General features: G+C 44.5%; 1 protein-coding gene across 13 annotated transcripts in view; it reads left to right on the forward strand.

The window, feature by feature from the left end:
• The window catches only part of WDPCP (WD repeat containing planar cell polarity effector), a 3071480-nt gene that overhangs the window by 1660037 nt on the left and 1394309 nt on the right, over positions 1–17134 (forward strand). For 9 of the 13 annotated variants that reach the window (XM_069608194.1, XM_069608204.1, XM_069608206.1 and 6 more), the window contains 2 exons: positions 4614–4802; positions 12020–12064. In XM_069608194.1, the coding sequence (XP_069464295.1) occupies positions 4614–4802; positions 12020–12064 (234 nt within the window). The remainder of the gene's footprint in view (positions 1–4613; positions 4803–12019; positions 12065–17134) is intronic. The other 4 variants (XM_069608201.1, XM_069608205.1, XM_069608203.1 and 1 more) reach the window with 1 other exon arrangement.

Here is a 17134-nt window from a genome sequence, read left to right on the forward strand (position 1 = left end):
GTGGTGGACGAGGTAGAGGTGCCAAGCCAGCTCAAGCAGCAGCTTCATTACCATCAGCCTCTGCAACAGCCGCCTCAAAACCACTTTGAGGTCTTGAATCACAGTTCACCAGTGGGGGGCAGACTGTCTCAGCATTTAGAAGAATGGCAAGCCATTACTTTGGATGCTTGGCCTCTGGAAACCGTAGCCCATGGTTACTGCCTTCCTTTTTAAAGAAGACCTCAAAACAATCCACTGGGGAGCCGCTCTTTGATGGTTCCGGATCCGCTCCTTGTGCAGGAAGTTTGAACCCTGCTAGAGAAAGGTGCTATAGAACCAGTACCTGTAGCGGAGAGGAACAAGGGATGGTACTCCCCATCTTTTCTTATCCCAAAAAAGGACAAAGGACTGAGACCCATCTTGGACTTGAGATACTTGAACAAATTCCCCAGGAAGGAGACATTCAAGATGGTCACACTTTCGCAGCTCCTCCAGGCCCCCATCTCCAGTATTGGTTGGTGTCATTAGACCTTCAGGATGCTTATTTTTATGTGCCAATCCATCTCAAGCTCAGAAAATGCCTGAGGTTTGCAGTTGGCAGCTCTCATTATCAGTTTTGAGTTTCGTCTTTCGGGCTAACCTCCGCCCGAGTATTTACACCAAACTGATGGCTGTAGTGGCAGTGAATCTCAGGAGAGGGGGGATTCACGTCTACCCCTACCTGAAAGATTGGCTGATCAGGGTGCGATCTCCCGAACAAGCCTTGGATCATCTCAAGGTCACCTGCCACTTCCTTCACAGATTGAGCTTCTCCCTCAATTACAAGGAGTCCCATATGACACCTTCCCAACAGCTCCAATACACCAGGGCTGTGTTAGACACGTCTTTGGGAAAGAGCTTGCCTCCCAAGGCGAGGGATCAAGACATTCTTCAGATGGTATCCAAATTTCAGAATGCCCAGAATCTTCCGGCCTTCGATTTCTTGAGGTTGCTTGGCCTCATGGCATCCTGTATTTTTCTGGTGCCAGAAGCCCGCCCGAGAATGAGATCCCTTCAATGGTCTCTAAGAACACAATGGTCCCAATTCTCAGGAAAGATGTTGGACCAACTTATTCCAGCCAAGATTTCACAGGATCTTCTGTGGTGGGCATGCGAGGAAAATATTCTGAAGGGAGAACCCTTTTGGCAACCATGGCCGGAGATTACAGTAGTGACCGACGCCTCACTAACAGGGTGGGGAGCCCATGCCAATGATTTGACAGTCAGCGGCTGTTGGTCTCCATCGGAGTCCAAACTACATATCAATCTTTTGGAGCTGAGGGCAATCAGACTAGCTCTGACGCCCTTCATGCCCTCTTTACGGGGGAAGAATGTCCTGATAATGACGGACAACACAGTGACTCTGTACTACCTCAACACGAGAGGAGGTGTAGGGTCACTACCACTGTGCAGAGGGGCAATGCAGCTTTGGTACTTGGTAATTCAAGAAGGAATATCTCTATCGGTTGTTCTTGCCAGAGAGGAGAACACAGCGGTGGATGCTCTGAGCAGACAGAGCACAGTCTCCCACGAGTGGGAACTACCTCAGGAAGTCCTTCAAGAGATCACCACCCTTTGGGGAACCCCTCAAGTGGATTTGTTCATGACCGGGGTGAACCGGAAGTGCGAACTGTATTGCTCCAGGGAATTTCCTCCAAGAGGAGCTCAAGGAGACGTGTTTGTGGTGGAATCGGAGTTTCCATTCCTATACGCATTTCCTTCAGTCCCCGTCATACCTGTCTGATCAGGAGGTTGAGAAAGTTCAGGAAGCACATGATCCTAATTGCCCCAGATTGGGCCAGGAGAACGTGGTACCCGGACCTTATAGACATGTCCATCTGTCCTCCAATACTTCTTCCCCAGAGAGAGGATCTTCTCTCACAAGAGGAGGGTTGGGTTCTCCATACAAAGATTAGTATCCTCAACCTTTACGCTTGGTTTCTGAAAGGTTGAGATATAAGGATTGGAACCTCCCAGATGACGTTATGGAGGTGTTGCTTTCAGCTAGAAGACCAGCAACAAAATCTTTGTGTCGTTGGAACAAGTTTTGCAAATGGTGCAAAGAAAAGAATATGGTTCCTTTCCTGTGTAAAACACTGGATGTTTTATCCTTCCTTCTATCTTTAGCCAATTTGGGGCTCCAGATTGGTACCATTAAAGGCTATTTGGTGGCGCTGTCCATTTTTAAGCGCTCGTCACTGGAATGTTCTTATTTCTAAATCCCTTTAGTGACTCAATTTCTAAAAGGACTCGCTAATGTGTATCCTCCATCTCCCTTCCAGGTTCCGGTTCGGGGCATAAATTTGGTTTTAAAATTGTTAATGTCTGCACCCATTGAATCATTGCACACGTGTCCTCTAAGGTTGTTGACCTTTAAAACCATTTTATTGGTTGCTCTCACATCGGTCTGCAGAGTTAGCGAGTTACAGGCACTGTCAGTAAAGCCACCCTTTACAGTCTTCTACAAGGACAAGGTTGTCTTGAAGGTCAAACCTTCATTTTTACACAAAAATAATTCCGGGTTTTCATTTGAACCAGAACATTGTCCTGCCTTACTTCTACCCTCCACCTCACCCTGGTAAGGAGGAAGAAAGACTTAATAGGTTAGATCCTAGAAGAGCATTACGCTTTTACATTTCAAGAACATCAAAAATTCGGTTTGTCAATCAGTTGTTCATAGGGTATACAGGATACAAACTAGGTCAGGCTGTTACCAAACAGACTTTATCTAGGTGGATCATTTTGGAAATTTGTGGGTGCTACAGGCTTGCAGGGAAATACCCTCCTGAAGGCTTGCAAGCTCATTCAACTAGGGGCATGGCCGCATCTATGGCACTGAAAAGGGGAGTTCCTATTAGGATTGTTTGTGACGCTGCAACGTGGTTAACAATACACACGTTAACAAAACATTATGTCCCCGGTTGCTTCCCATTATCAAGATCTTGCTGTTGGCAAGGCAGTACTTTGCTCTGCCCTGGAAAATGTATAGTATGCAGAATTCTACTCCCTCCTCCACTTATAAACACTGCTTTGGGAATCTGTCAAAGATGAGGAATACGTTGGAGGACACAATCCATTCGAAGAACAAGTTAATTGTCCGTGGTAACGTTCTTTCAATTAGATGTTCCTCAACGCCCTCTCATCCTACCCCTCTGTAGAATTTCCCATGCTATTACAGCTTCCACTGCACAAAGGTTGAGTATTGTCATGCCCGTATTCATGGGCCTCTCTGCTGCATGAGGAGGAGGAAAAACAGAACTGAGGCCAACGGGCACCGCAAGTTGTATATATGATCTCCGATGACATCACCCTCGACTGACGCTTTTGAGGGACATGGAGTCGATGCCATCGATGCACAGCGCCCTCTGAAGAAAAAGTTTTCTGAAGCAGCTGAAGCTGGACATTACATGTCAAAGATGAGGAATACGTTGGAGGAACATCCAGTCAAAAGAACGTTACTAGGTGTAAGTAACTTGTTCATCTGACCGTTATATTTGTCTTCTCCTAGACTCCCTATTTCTCTATTTCCTTCTATTATGAGCACTAATATAAAATATGAATACATGCCTTCCTCAATCTCAAGTTTTAAAAAGCATGCGTGTGTGTTAAACACTATCGTTGCCAGAATGGACAAAATAAATGGATCAAACACTACACCATATTCTCTCTCATTTTCGAAAGTATATTTCTACCAGCATCATTTGAGACCCACGAGTAGGGATATCCCCCTCTAGTACACAAGATTGTAAGATATGTATGTGCCTTATCAAATAGACAGGCGTGTCAGTTCATGTTATCTGACAGGGGGTACATTGGTGCAGTTCTGAATTGAAATAAAGGAGTTGTTCAGTACAGGCACAGGCAGATTAAAGAAAGTTTAACATCCACCACAAAGTCTACTTTAATAGAGAGGACACTGCAAACATACTAACTGTCATGGACTTGCACCAACATTCAGATGACCAAAGGTCATCTCTGCAACCTTTGACCCTGACTGCAGTTTTACTGTCGTTTATTAACACATTTTGAACCTCTAATCACACAGAGTGAACAGCTGTGGAAGCATTAATCGGGTACATGCAGATGCTGGGGCTATGTATGGTTACACTAGGGCCGTTTCCGGCTGCAGTGATTTTAGGCAGGCACTCAGAATAGATTTCTCCACCCTAAACCCCTTTTTTATGGCCGTCATTGAGTGTGCAACCCCTATTTTCTTTAGGGAAATGCTTTGGCATTAACTCGTGTTAGCTATTATCAAGCTTATTTACATGTCCGCTTCTTCCCACCAACATGTCTCAAGCAGTTCAAAACACACCTGAACATCCTTCAGAGATCTGTCTTTAGCTGAGAGTAACTTTCAAAATAACACTGGTTTCTGATTATAACATTATTTTAAAAATTCTGCTTGAAATGTATAGCTAAAAAGTAGTTGTTTCCCAGCGAATGCAATGTTATCTTGATCCTGGGGTGAAACCCTCCATTGAAGGCATACACTGACGTGTTGTGTGGTGTGTAGAGTGTTCACCATAGAAAATTTGGCACAATCAATCACCTATCATTATTTTGTTGACTCTGCAATTTTTGTTTCCTATCAGGTGCCATGACAAGAGGACAAATAACCCCTGTTGAGTTAGTTCAACAGTATATTCGTCATGACGAGATTTCTGAGGCAATCGGTGTCCTGGGCAGCATGAACTGGAATGTTATGGGGCAAGAGTGTTTCATATGCCTAAGTGCCATTGTAAATCACCTGCTTAGGCAAAAGCTAACGCCCGAGAGAGAAGGTTAGTGTACTATTAATTAAATGTGCATGGTGTGTAAAGAGTGATTGAACGTCTTTCTATGTATTAGTGCCTGGCATTCTTCAAAGTAACGAGAGTGCATTTGATAGCAAACATGGGAACTTATTTTATGATGATGCCTTTCTCTACCATGTTTCATCGGTGAGTAACATTTTCCCACAAGCACTCTTCCTCACCAAGTAGTTTCTATAAAAGAAAACCTTAAAACAAACCCAAGTTTCACTCTAAAATCAGTAAACAAATGAGGGTGGTGCTGTGATTACAGAGAGGAGCCACTTGGGGATGTGCTCATTCAATTGCTGAACGACCACACCTACTACAAAGTGCTGACTAAGACACCAGAAAAGATGTCCGAAATCAAAAAGCAGTCCCAACCCATACTGCACTCATCATCATCTAGGGTGTTCAGTCTCACTTACCGTCATCGTGTTCCCTAACATCCAGACATTTGGGAATATCTCTCTATAACCTCACTCGCTGAAAACCTCTGTACTCACTGAATCAGTCTTAGACCACTCTTAATATTAATGAAGAGATTCATCCAGGACCCCAATCAATTCCAGAGTCAGCTGGTAATAATGGGAAAGCAATGTGATCTAAGAATTAATCCGCACCCACCCACCTTTTATGACTGGCACCTTTTACAGAGCCTCTGGGCTGCTTTATATTTCGATGGCTTCGATATGGCACCACAATGTGCAGACCTTTTTATGCATGATCTGTTAAATAAATGTTTTGTTTTTTCTAATAAATATATTTAATTTGGTGTTCCGTGTGCAAGAAAGCATAGCATCATAAAGACAAATCATCATTTCTATCTGCCTGTTAGCTCCCCAAATTAATTTATTCAAAGTAATAAATGCTTCCAATTGGCAGCTTGAGAATGCAGAAAGTGGAAGTGGGTATGCAATGAGGCTAATGGTCTGAAGGACACCCAGTTCATTTGAAAACCCACGCTTCAACAGAGATGTTTGGACCATTTGACATGGGCAAGTAAATAGTTGATTGCATCTGTATACCCCTGAGTGGAGTTAAATTTTGTATTAATTTGAGGCGAGGATAACGCTTTGAACATTTGCTTCCTTATAATAGGTGAGTATAACATTAGTCAGTTGGTGAAGGGTGAAAATGAGAACATGAAATGTGGACAGTGCAGATAGACAATGCACTTAGTATAAAATTGAGAATAGATTTGGGGAACAAGGTGGATGACATTGCATATAATAGATACATGGAGTTCAAATGCAACAGAGCAAAGTGGGTTAAGGAGTGAAATATGGAGGCAGCGCAGAGGGAACATTGAACTGATAGATTGAGCAGTGCTTGGGTTTGCAGGGAGCAAGATGGGGACTAAAGGAAGATGGAGTTAGCTGGGTGGGGAATGATAGACCATCCATGGATAGATTTGGAGATAAAAGGAGAGGGATTGTAAGCTGGAACAATATTGCATAAGGAGCCATCCCTCATGAAGGCATTGCGCAGAGGTGTTGGAGGAATGTGAGAAGTTGTAGAGAGTGCTAGTTGCAATGTTTAGTATTTTATTGAGGGGAATCATAGTTTAGAGTAAGGCCCAAAATGAGGTGGCTACAGAATCTAAAACGTCTGCGGAGGACAAAACTGGAAGTTAAGATTTCAGTGGCATGTTGGTTGATACAAGGTAGGCATATACATATATTAAGTTGGTGTGAATGTGGAGATGATCATGGATATGGAAAGCCTTGTTGTAAAGTCTAATCAGAATGTTAATACCCATTTGTGATGTTGGAGTTGCTCTTAGGTATTTGTGGCTTCAATATGTCTCATAGATCGGAGTTTGTATGCCCAAAATCATTAACGCTAGTGGACTATAATAGATGTTCCATACTGATAAAGCATGTGTGCTTTAATGTTCCATGTGCTTCAAGTTTTCTTTGACCCAAGGGCTTAATTGTGCACTTTTTATAACAATATGTCTATTAATGTAATGCTGAAAATCAAAGATCTAGTATTCCGCTGAATATAAACTTTAATTATTTGTAGTTTACAGGGAAATGACTAATCCTTTCCTGGCTATGTTTCTTTTTCTTGCGTTTGATCTTAGTAGTGTTGGGGCAACTCTTAAGTTTACACCTGACCTATATCCTTCACAATGCCATTAATCTTGTAGGGTGTAGATCCCAAGACCCAACTTAACACTATTTAGTGTTGCTGAAGTCCATCTCCTTCACCTTAGAGCTACAGCTGCTGCCAGTCTACAGTTCGGACCACAACACTCTGCTGAACCACTATTTGATTTAGGGTATTTTTAGACAGCAATCAAACCCCCCCAAGGACAAACAACGCTGCAAAAAAATTAAGGGAACCCACAGGTGAGTGGCTATGTACTTTGATGCCTTAAGTAAATTAGGACAAATCATAGCCATCCATCATCGACTGTGAAAGGAGACCTCCAACATATCTCACCCAAATCCAGTTCAGTTTAAGCATGCCATATGTTTAGTCCCTTCAGTCTCCTGAGTAGATCATAAGGGGTGATGAGATTTCAAGAAAGTTGGCTGCACGGTCATCAAGGTTATACGTGTGAATTTGAATTGCTGTGACTGGCCACAGGCTTTGCCACCACTGTTTCAGAGTAGAAACTCCACTATACTCCTTTGGGACACCACAACTAACTTAGCTGTGAGGAACTGCATCTCTAAAGGGCTTCATTAAAGGTGTCCATATGTGACTGCACAGTCAGAGTGCGACCCGTCAAATCTTCCCCAATGATCCTAGGGAATCATAGCCCCAGGATTAAGAAAACTTCCTTCCACATGTCAACCCAAAACTTGTAAATTTTCTGGCATTACCACAAGATATGAAGAGAGAGAATAGTCGCGACCACCCTCTCCAGCATTGGGGGAACTTGTTAGCATTAGGGGTGTACCAGCATTCGGCTTTTTGAGTAAGTAGTCGGCTGAATTCAATAGTTTCTGCTACAAAATCAATAGTTTCCCCTACACAATACATTAAGTAATGCTTTAATTGTGTGCCTGGAATCATTCAGGTATGTCATGTCTGGTTTGTCCTTTAAAAGCATCATTAAACAAATGCTGCTCTGACGTTTTTTGGTTGAGTACAGGCAGAGCAGAGGTTTGAAAGTGCAAACAAATTCTCTGCCCTTAATGTACTGGCAGACTTTCATCTGCTGGTTTGCTGGTTTAGGGTGAGCTGAAACAAAACTCTCAATATTTTGAATGTATCTCTGGTCTCCCCTGTATTTTACAGTTGAAAACCATTGAGCTGGAACAATAGTTTATGAAGTCACTGTTGGAAAATGGTCTTTTGTTTAGACGCCTATTGATTTGCTGATGATCTGTGTGTGAGGTCTGAAAGTTACAGGTACCAATTCCCAATCCAAATAATCTAATTATGTGGAATAATATAGCTATTGCAGAGATCCCATTAAGTTCCAAACCCTTAGTAAAAGTAGTTCATGAGGTAGTGTGCCTGCAGCAAAGAACTGTATTCAGCCTGCAGGCCAAGGTTCTGAAGCAAGTAAGATGGCTCATTGTGAAGTGTGCCTGCTGCAGATGTGCTGGAATATCGAAATATAGGTTGCAACTCCTGCCCTTCAACTTTCGTATGTTGCCAAAATGAGTACCTTTGAATTGAGTAAAAGTGATAGATGTTACTAAAGAACATAGCTATATAATTTTTAACCAAAATGCCCCAGTATGTGGCAGCAGAAATATTCCTCCCAACATTCGAGAGTTAAAAAAGTATATTTGTGTAACAAAGACAAGAAGATGCACATTTACAGTTTAGAACCATTGGACAAAATGGATGTACAAGTGAAACAAATAAAATAAACATGCACATGCCAAATAAAGATCTGAAAGTCAGCACTGTCTTTTCCCTATAGATACCACCTATATGATGGCTTTAAGTTCACTGCCTTTAGATGAACATAAATGGAGGATTGATCAGTCTCCCTCTGTGCTTTCCTCTGGTTTCCCTTTATGGGCCTACCAAAGTCTTCTCCCATGTGGTGCTGTTCCATGCCTGCACACGCCAGGACAATAGAGCAAGGCAATTGGACACCTTGTTCCTACATGGGTTTCGACTGGCTGTTCAAAGATTATGGCTGTAGACAGGTTGGTGTAGAGGACATACCAATATCGAAGTTGAAAATAGCATGGTGCAATAGTTGATAGAATTTCCATTAACAGGGCTTCTGTCTGGGACATAAGAGCTAGGGTCTGACCGGCAAACTACCATCTCTGAGCTGAAAGGGAGGGTTGAAAATGTGGACGATAGGTTTGAGGTGCTAGAACATAATCGGCTAACCACAGAGCTGCTTGAATTGAAATTCAAAAAAGGCTCAACGACACAGAGAATCTCCAAAGAGAGCTCCAATACAAGTTGGACGATTTGAAGAACAGGGAGAGAAGATGTAATACAATGGTCTTTGGATTGCTGGTTGAGCTAGGTGAGACCAATGACAGGCTTGAAAGGGTACACCAGAAAATAAGTGAACTGCTTCAAAGAATTGGAGAGAAGCCAGTAGAGATGGGCCATGTCCATAAAGGAGGTGAACCAAGGGTAGGGTCACGAACAATAGTGGCACATTGCCACGAACGCCTAATGAAAGAGATGAGAATACAGATATTTAATTTAAGGAGAAAAGGACCCATTGGGCCTCATTACAACCCTGGCGTTGGACCATGGTGCTATTAGCACCATGGTCCATGCCGGATTCCGCCATGGTGGATGGCGGATTTACCGCCCCATTCCAAGGTTGGCGGGGCGGTAAATCCCCATGGCCCCTTCCCCATTCCCATTTTCGGCCCATAGGGCTCAATGGGAATGGGGAAGGCGCTAATTACGGCACCGTAAATTACGGTGCCGTAATTAGCACCAAGGTCCCTTAGCGGGATGGACTTTAACGCCTGCAAAAAGCAGGCGTTAAAGTGGGAATCTGGCGTTAAGGGTTTAACGTCGCCGCAGCCTTTTACGGCGCCATTAACCCCTTAACGCCAGGGTTGTAATGAGGCCCATTGACTATAAAGGAAGCAAGATTCTCTTCCTCCAGGACTTATCCTTCACTCTCGCAAGGAGGGGGGACTGTAGGGAACTGACCACATGGCTCCAGCAACAGAAAATGAAGTACAGGTGGTTGTACCCATTTTACCTAGAATTCGAGGTCAGGGAGGAAAGATACCAATTGCAAGACCCAGAGGAAATCCCATATGCCACAGCCATGCTAGTGGGTAGAGGTGCGGCACGCAAGGAGCGAGACGAAGGGCTGCAGTAAGCATAGGCTGGGAGGGGCACCAACTGAAAGAGAAAAGATCCCTGGAACTAGAAAATGTATGAAGCTGGGATACGTGGGTGTTAGGAAGGAGGAATATTTTGAAGCTAGAAATGGGCACGGGTCGCACAATGGTGAGCCAGGAGCACCAGAATACACTCCTGAGAAGGGATGGCTCCGATTTGCCTAATGGAGGCTCTCTGGAACGATTCTATGGGGAATAACGGGAGGGGTTGGGAGGAGCATTGAGAAGGAGACAGGGGAGCCACATTATTGGAATACAACAGACATCAAGACGCCATGGACAAAACACTGTGGGGCCAAGTGGTTCTGAGAAGATCATGGAGGAGGAGATGGGACAGAGCCTCCTTGCCCTGGTGTTCCTTAGTTCACAGGGTAGTGACTAAGGTAGTGTGATGAATCAGATGTTTCCCCCAGAAAACCTGGCCAGGACCCGTCTCATGTGGCCAGGGAAAGGAAGATGATTTCTGATACTAACCCTGGGGTTGGTATTCTGTGGGAGGATCACATGAGGTGGGGGGAGCAGGTCAGTGGGAATGTGAAAACCCCTTTTATACCTTTCCCTGAGACCCCACCATTTTAATGGATTATTGTAAGATTTAAGCTGTGAGAAAAGATGATTTGAACATTGGGGACTTGAAGTCCCACAATGCCCAAAGTACTTGGACGAAGAAGAGGACTGCAGAGGCATGAGACTGCAAGTTGCAGCCTGATAGTGGTAATTACCCACACCTCAGGGAGACTTAAAAGGCCCCCTCAGGTGCAGGCCAAAGAGAGCAGTAGCGGGAGGTGGAGTAGTCGTGGTACCTCGACGTTGCAGTGAAGCAGAAGCTGGAGGAGAGCAGAGATCCTCATAGCACCGGCATGTCTCGAATAGATGCTCGTCCTGAGATGGTCTCTTCTTTCTGAGAGCTTGATTTGAGAGGTTGCACAGCAGGAAGCATTGGGTGTGATGGCTTTCCCCCTGAAGACTTTAGCTGCAGAGCTCGCTCGCCAGGAAGCGTGAAGTTTAAAAGCTTTCCCCATAGTACGTCTGGCTCCAGTAGCAGGCGAGCACCCAAGAGCCTTTGGAGCAAGCAGAGATCCTTTTCCAACTTGCGCAGGCCATGGAAAAACGAGAGAAGCAGGTTGCTGGGCTGCGCAGAACAGCAGAAGACCTGGAGGCAGCGGGGCGAACGCACGTGCTCATCCAGACCGAGTGAATTCACTCGTGTATTGTGACACCAGAGCGCTCTGTGACCGCCCGCTGGCCAAGTCTGGGAGCATTAAGTACAGACCTAATATAAAGAGAGTGAAATGGCAAAACAAACATTATTTTGGATATCGAACTGATATGAAGCAGACTAATAATCCTTTTGAAAACCAAACTGACTTAAAGGGGAGAAGGTGACAGAATAAGAATTTAACAAGCCGACGGGAAAGGTGTGATTATGTTTGTGGGTCAGAATAATTGGCAGCATCAAAAGAGAACAATATCAAAGCAAGTTAAAAAGAACCAACATTGCCAAAGCCAAGAGAGGGCAATTAAGAATCCAGATGTTTGTAAATCTTATTACTAGTGTGTAAAAGAGGCTATAAGAGGGGTTGGCTTGAACCCACATTGTCAAAGCCAAAGAAGTGCAAGAGTGAGAGACAACCAGTGTCAGCATTTGGTTAATATGAAAGTGGGTAAACAAGAATGGCAGCAAGGCTCTCCTTCTGACAGAAGATATGCAGGAGGAGGGGAGCATAACCTGCAGTGTGTGTGGCAATCACAAGAGTGTAACAAATGGCACCAGTGTGTTCTTGTCTTCTCAAAGGAAATGGTCAAACTGGATGTTTAAAGCAAAACATATTGCTAAATGGTTGGAAGCAACCTTTTACCACAGAAGTACTTGCAGTGAGTAGTTTGTTTTTGTCCTCGCAGGAGAGTACACAAGGGCAGAGGATCGTGTAGCGGTAGACTTGGCAGGTGAGTGGACCAGGCGGGAGTCATTAAAGAAATGTGGTATGATTCAAGGTTTTAAGAGAAGTGGCAGAACCTCTATTGTATTTTGTGAACTATTGCAGAATCATCCTGATAAACATTGTTGTTAATTCTAATGAACTATGAATGTATTCTTGCTTCATGAGGAGAAGTTGTATTGAACTCCTTGTCACAAGTGGAAAGAGGAAAAACTTGTCGGACATTTTGAACTGTTGGCTGATTTCAAGTTGGAACAAAAAGAACCTTATTGGAACTTTGTTGTGAGACATGATTTCCTTATCCTTTTGGAACTGTTGAATAAGATCCTGCTTGAATCTGGGGAAGGGGAACGCACCCAGGTTATAAAGAGAACACAGTTACCAGGTTGTGAACATAACTGTTATTTTTGTTATATTGGAACTGCCGTATGTTACCTTGTTAAGTTTGTTATATGTATAAGTGTGAGGGACAGAAACCTTTAGTTAGAGTGTTTCCTTTATTTTATTTTAAGCAGGGAAATCCTTGTCGGAGTAGGGATAGTGAGGCGTTTATCCAACGTTTTGAGTTAATAAATTGGCATATTTTGAGAAACCTTCACATAGTTGTCCGCCACACATTTCTGACCACTTAGAGTAGTCTCAGCCAACTTGTTGGATCCAGAAGCTAGTGGAGTCAACTGAGACAAGGAACCAGTATCATATTTAGGTGGTTAAACTAGGATTGTTCATGTTATGAAAATGGTGATTATGGGTGGGAGGTGGGAGAGGCGGGAGGATGGGGAAGTAGGAAGTGGTAACACAGTGCTTGTCAATAAGATATGCAAGGACAGTGGCTTACAGGAGAGAATTGAAAAAAAGGAAACTACTTAGGATGTGCAGTTAGGAGGGGACACATTACACAGTAGAGTTATGGGACTGGTTGTTACAAGACGAAGGGCCTCTCGAGATGATGGTGAGAAGTGACACTTCCTTGCAGGGATGGAGGATAGCTACGCTAAACGTGAAATGTCTCAAAACCCTGCAGTAGATGTCAATGCTAATAGGGGAATTCAAAAGGAGTGCCCTCCACATCTTAATGCTTCAAGAAACACACTTTAGAAGTGGACAGGAAAGAGCTCCTTTGGGCCATTACACTTAGAAAATTATTTTGGGCCTCACAACAAACCAAGAAACGAAAAATAGGTATCCTGTTAGCCAGGGATACTGATATGTCAGAAATAATAGTATTACTGGCGCTCAATAATAGGCTTCTCATTGTTAAGTGGAAGCACAAGCGGGACAGTTCACCATTGGAGAATGTTATGCACCCAACCAGGCTCAGCAGGACTTTCTGGCCAGGGTGACGCAGAAGCTTAACAGGTGGTCTGGGGGATATAAAATCCTGGGTGGGGGTTTTAATCAAGCGCTAAATCCACACAAGAACAGGTTAACCGCAAGCTACAGTGGCGTCATAAGGATCTTCCCAGGGATAGCCAATTCAGTCACCTTTTGTAGAGATATGGTTGGGCGAATGCATGGCAGGTAGTAAACAGAGACAAGAAACACTTGTGTATAGGCGCGGTATAAATACCATATCATATATCATATCATATCAAGAGGTTACTGTAAAGACTGGAGGGGGGTGTCTGTACTTTTGCTCTCTATATGGCAAAGGAGAGGCACAGAGGACCCCAGCCAAGAATCTCTACAGGGTAGCGCTGGTCGAGCAATCAAGGCCTAGCTTCTCAGGAGGTTATGCAGGCTGGTTCTTAAGTACAGTGTAGTCCCCATGCCCCCACAAAGGAATGGCCACACACTGTATTAGTTAAAGCACAGTCTTTATATAATTAATGTTCAAGGTTATGTACAATATCACGATAACTCACTTTGTACTTGGTTATCTACAACAGCAAATATACAGTTCTACGTGGTACCACTATTACTATTAGATCTCATTAAAGTGCATCAACTGTACGGTTAAATGTCACACAAATCAGTTCGTAAAGGAAACCCACAATAGATATAAGAGGAAAGCATTTGGTTAGAACAATAGGCAGAATACTGGCCCCTACCACTAGACACAGTTCTGTGTGGAGATCCTCCCCACCTGGGCAACCTGTAGAATAAAGATCTATCACAAGCCCAGTCCATATATTGTTTACAAGAGTCTTTTCAATAGTTCAGCAACCCCAAAGTACCTGGTGTTGTCGAGTTCCCCGTCAGGAAATCGACAGCCCTTCTTAAGTGCAATCCCTTTAAGGCAGGAGCCACGGGTCGTCGAACGTCCGGCGAGAGGAAGGGTGTACTACGGCGGTGAAGTGGCATTCCTGGCGGTGCTCATCGATGACGGAGCGTAGGCATCCTGCAAGGAAGACGCGTGCGGCGCACCTCGGTGACAATAGTTCTGGACTGCAAAGAGTTTGAAGAACTGTGGCCCAGCAAGGGCGTCGAGTCGGCGTCTCTGTGGTCGTTGGGTGGCAGGAAACCCACCGGCGGATGTTCCTCGGCACATTGATGGCCTCGGGAGCGCTGCGGCTCCGTTCGTTGATGGCAGTCATCGACGGTGATGGACAACGGTCCGGGCGCTTCTCTTTGGGATTCCGCGGCGGTCCCTATCTCCGGTCGGCAGCCTGTCATAGGTCTGTCTACCAGGGAGTTTTGGCAAAGATCAGCTGGTGCACGATGGTCCCTCGTAGCTCGGGAAGAGGCCGCCTTTCCTGGCCCTCTCTGGATCAGTCCTTGGAGAGACAGCAGCTTTCATATTGATGAAGTAGAGCAGCAGCAAGACTTCTCTTCCAGCAGGGCTTCAAGGTTAAGCTTCAGTTTCAACTACAGTTTCTCTTCAGCTTCTGTACACGAATTCTAGTAGTGAGAAGTCCCCAGATATACTAGTTGATCTCCCATTCATTCTGCTGGGTCACACTCAGGCAACCAATCGGTCAGAAGGGCATTCATGCAGGCAGGCATCCAATCAGGTGCATTGTGCATTCAGGCCATTCGCTTCTCTGCAGACACTCGCAACAATTTATGTGTATTGGGACAAGTACCCAGCCATTCAACACTCCACACTGCATTCATACCAGTTTCCGGCAGGGCTGTCTCAGTCATTGTGTCACACACCAGATACTAGACATCCACAACAAAGAATGCATATTTGTGTCACACTCCATTCACCCAGGTCCCACCCACAGGGTGTACTGACAAGATACTGTCACTGGGAAAGGCTCAAGCCAGTCTGGCCTGGACTTCACAATAACACCATATATGGAACTTCCACCCAACAGCCAGTCAAGGGGAAGGGACAGAGTCAGGGCTTCCCAGGACTTTGGGAAAACAAGGTAACAGGCAATAGAAAGCAAGAGGCCACAGGGGCCATCTTGTTTCCTATCAGGAATCAACTTATTCCAGTGGCAGGGCCTGGGTATCCCAAAATGGAGGATACTCAAAGCACCTGTCAAATTCAGCATGGAGCTGCCACCAGCCCATACCCTGCTCTGTGGGCCACACACAGGTGCCCAAAAACATACACTAGGGGCACAGGATTGTACCCCCACCCATGGGTGCCATAAGGGTATCCAATGGGTCTGTACACCAAACCAATAAAACAGTCAAGGACAAGGATACGGAGGCCCTGTCCCTCTGATGCATTTGCAGCATTTCAGCATCACGGGTATATCTTTTATTCCCAGGCTCACACGAGTTATTCGTCCATATATTTAATCCAAACTGAAGAACATTATGCCCACATGATAGACGAGGCAATATTGGTCCCCATCACATGGTCGAACTACAATAAGGTGAGAGACCGGCTGATTTAGCCAATTCAGATCAAGAGTGAGGGACGTTGGGAGTTCAACAACTTAGTGGTGAGGGTCCCAATCCTCAGTAACCATGGAGGATGAAATAGAGGCCTATTTTGAAATTAAGAAGGGAGGAGGTGGGGGCTAAACCTGGATAGTGTAGGACACCGCAAAGGAATTTCCTTAGATGGCTGTTAATAGTTGAGGGAGCTAGGAGAAAAAAAATCGACAGAGCAACAGTGTTATGGTTAAGGGGGGAAATGAGGAAGAAAGTTGGAAGGGGTCAGGCAGCATAAAGGAACTCAAGGTAAGATGAGTACAATATAAAAGGTTGGAGCTGAAAGAGCTTCTCCTCAATGAAACCTACCACATTTTTGAAGCATGTTAGCTAAGAGACGTAAAAATCAAAGAGCTGATAGGATAGTAAAAAAAGGAATGATGGGGACCATAGTGTGACGGATGCAACGGAAATAGCCAAAGGTTTTGCCAGATACTATGAAGCGCTATATGCTAAATAAACTACGGGGAAAGAGTGCTACATTGAGAAATATGTGTACCCCCTCCATTTGCCAGACATTACAGGAGAGCAAAGACGGAAGTTTGAGAGACCCAAAACAGAAGAGGATGCGAGTAGAGCTGTAGGAGAAATGAAGCAGGGAAAACACCTGGAACAGATAGTGTGATGCCCCAATTTCACAGGCATGTTTTAGGCCTATTAGCCCCCAAGATGACAAAGACCCATACTGGAAGGTTAAAGGATCCTCATCACATTCTTAGAATCCATAATTGTGGTGCTATCCAAGGAGGGCCAGACCCCCAGAGACTTTGCATTGTACATGCCAATATCCCTGTTTAACATTGACACTAAAATATTTACCAAGCTACTGGCTACTCGCCTGAATATGATCCTGCCATACCTATTACACTGAGACCAGGTAGGGTTTGTGACTGGCCGACAGGGAGCAGACAACACCAAGAAAATGTTCAATTTAATACACCATGCATGTCGAGTGGAGGGCATCCCAGTCACGCTGTCGCTAGACGCCAAAAAAGCGTTCGCCAGAATAAATTGTTTCTTTTGGACTGAGTAATAAATAAATTCGGATTTGGCCCAAATTGGAAAAAGTGGCTTGCCACACTATACTCTTCCCCAAATGCAAAAGTGAACGCCAACGGAATCACATCATTTACATTTAGACTTGAGACAGGGGCAAGGCAGGACTGCCCCCTGTCATTTTTTATTTTAAACGTCTGTTTATTGCTTTCTCAAATATTTTCGGTACCGAAGTATTATCAGG

Source organism: Ambystoma mexicanum, chromosome 4q, assembly GCF_040938575.1.
Source record: "Ambystoma mexicanum isolate Mex_15411 chromosome 4q, UKY_AmexF1_1, whole genome shotgun sequence".
NCBI lineage: Eukaryota > Metazoa > Chordata > Amphibia > Caudata > Ambystomatidae > Ambystoma > Ambystoma mexicanum.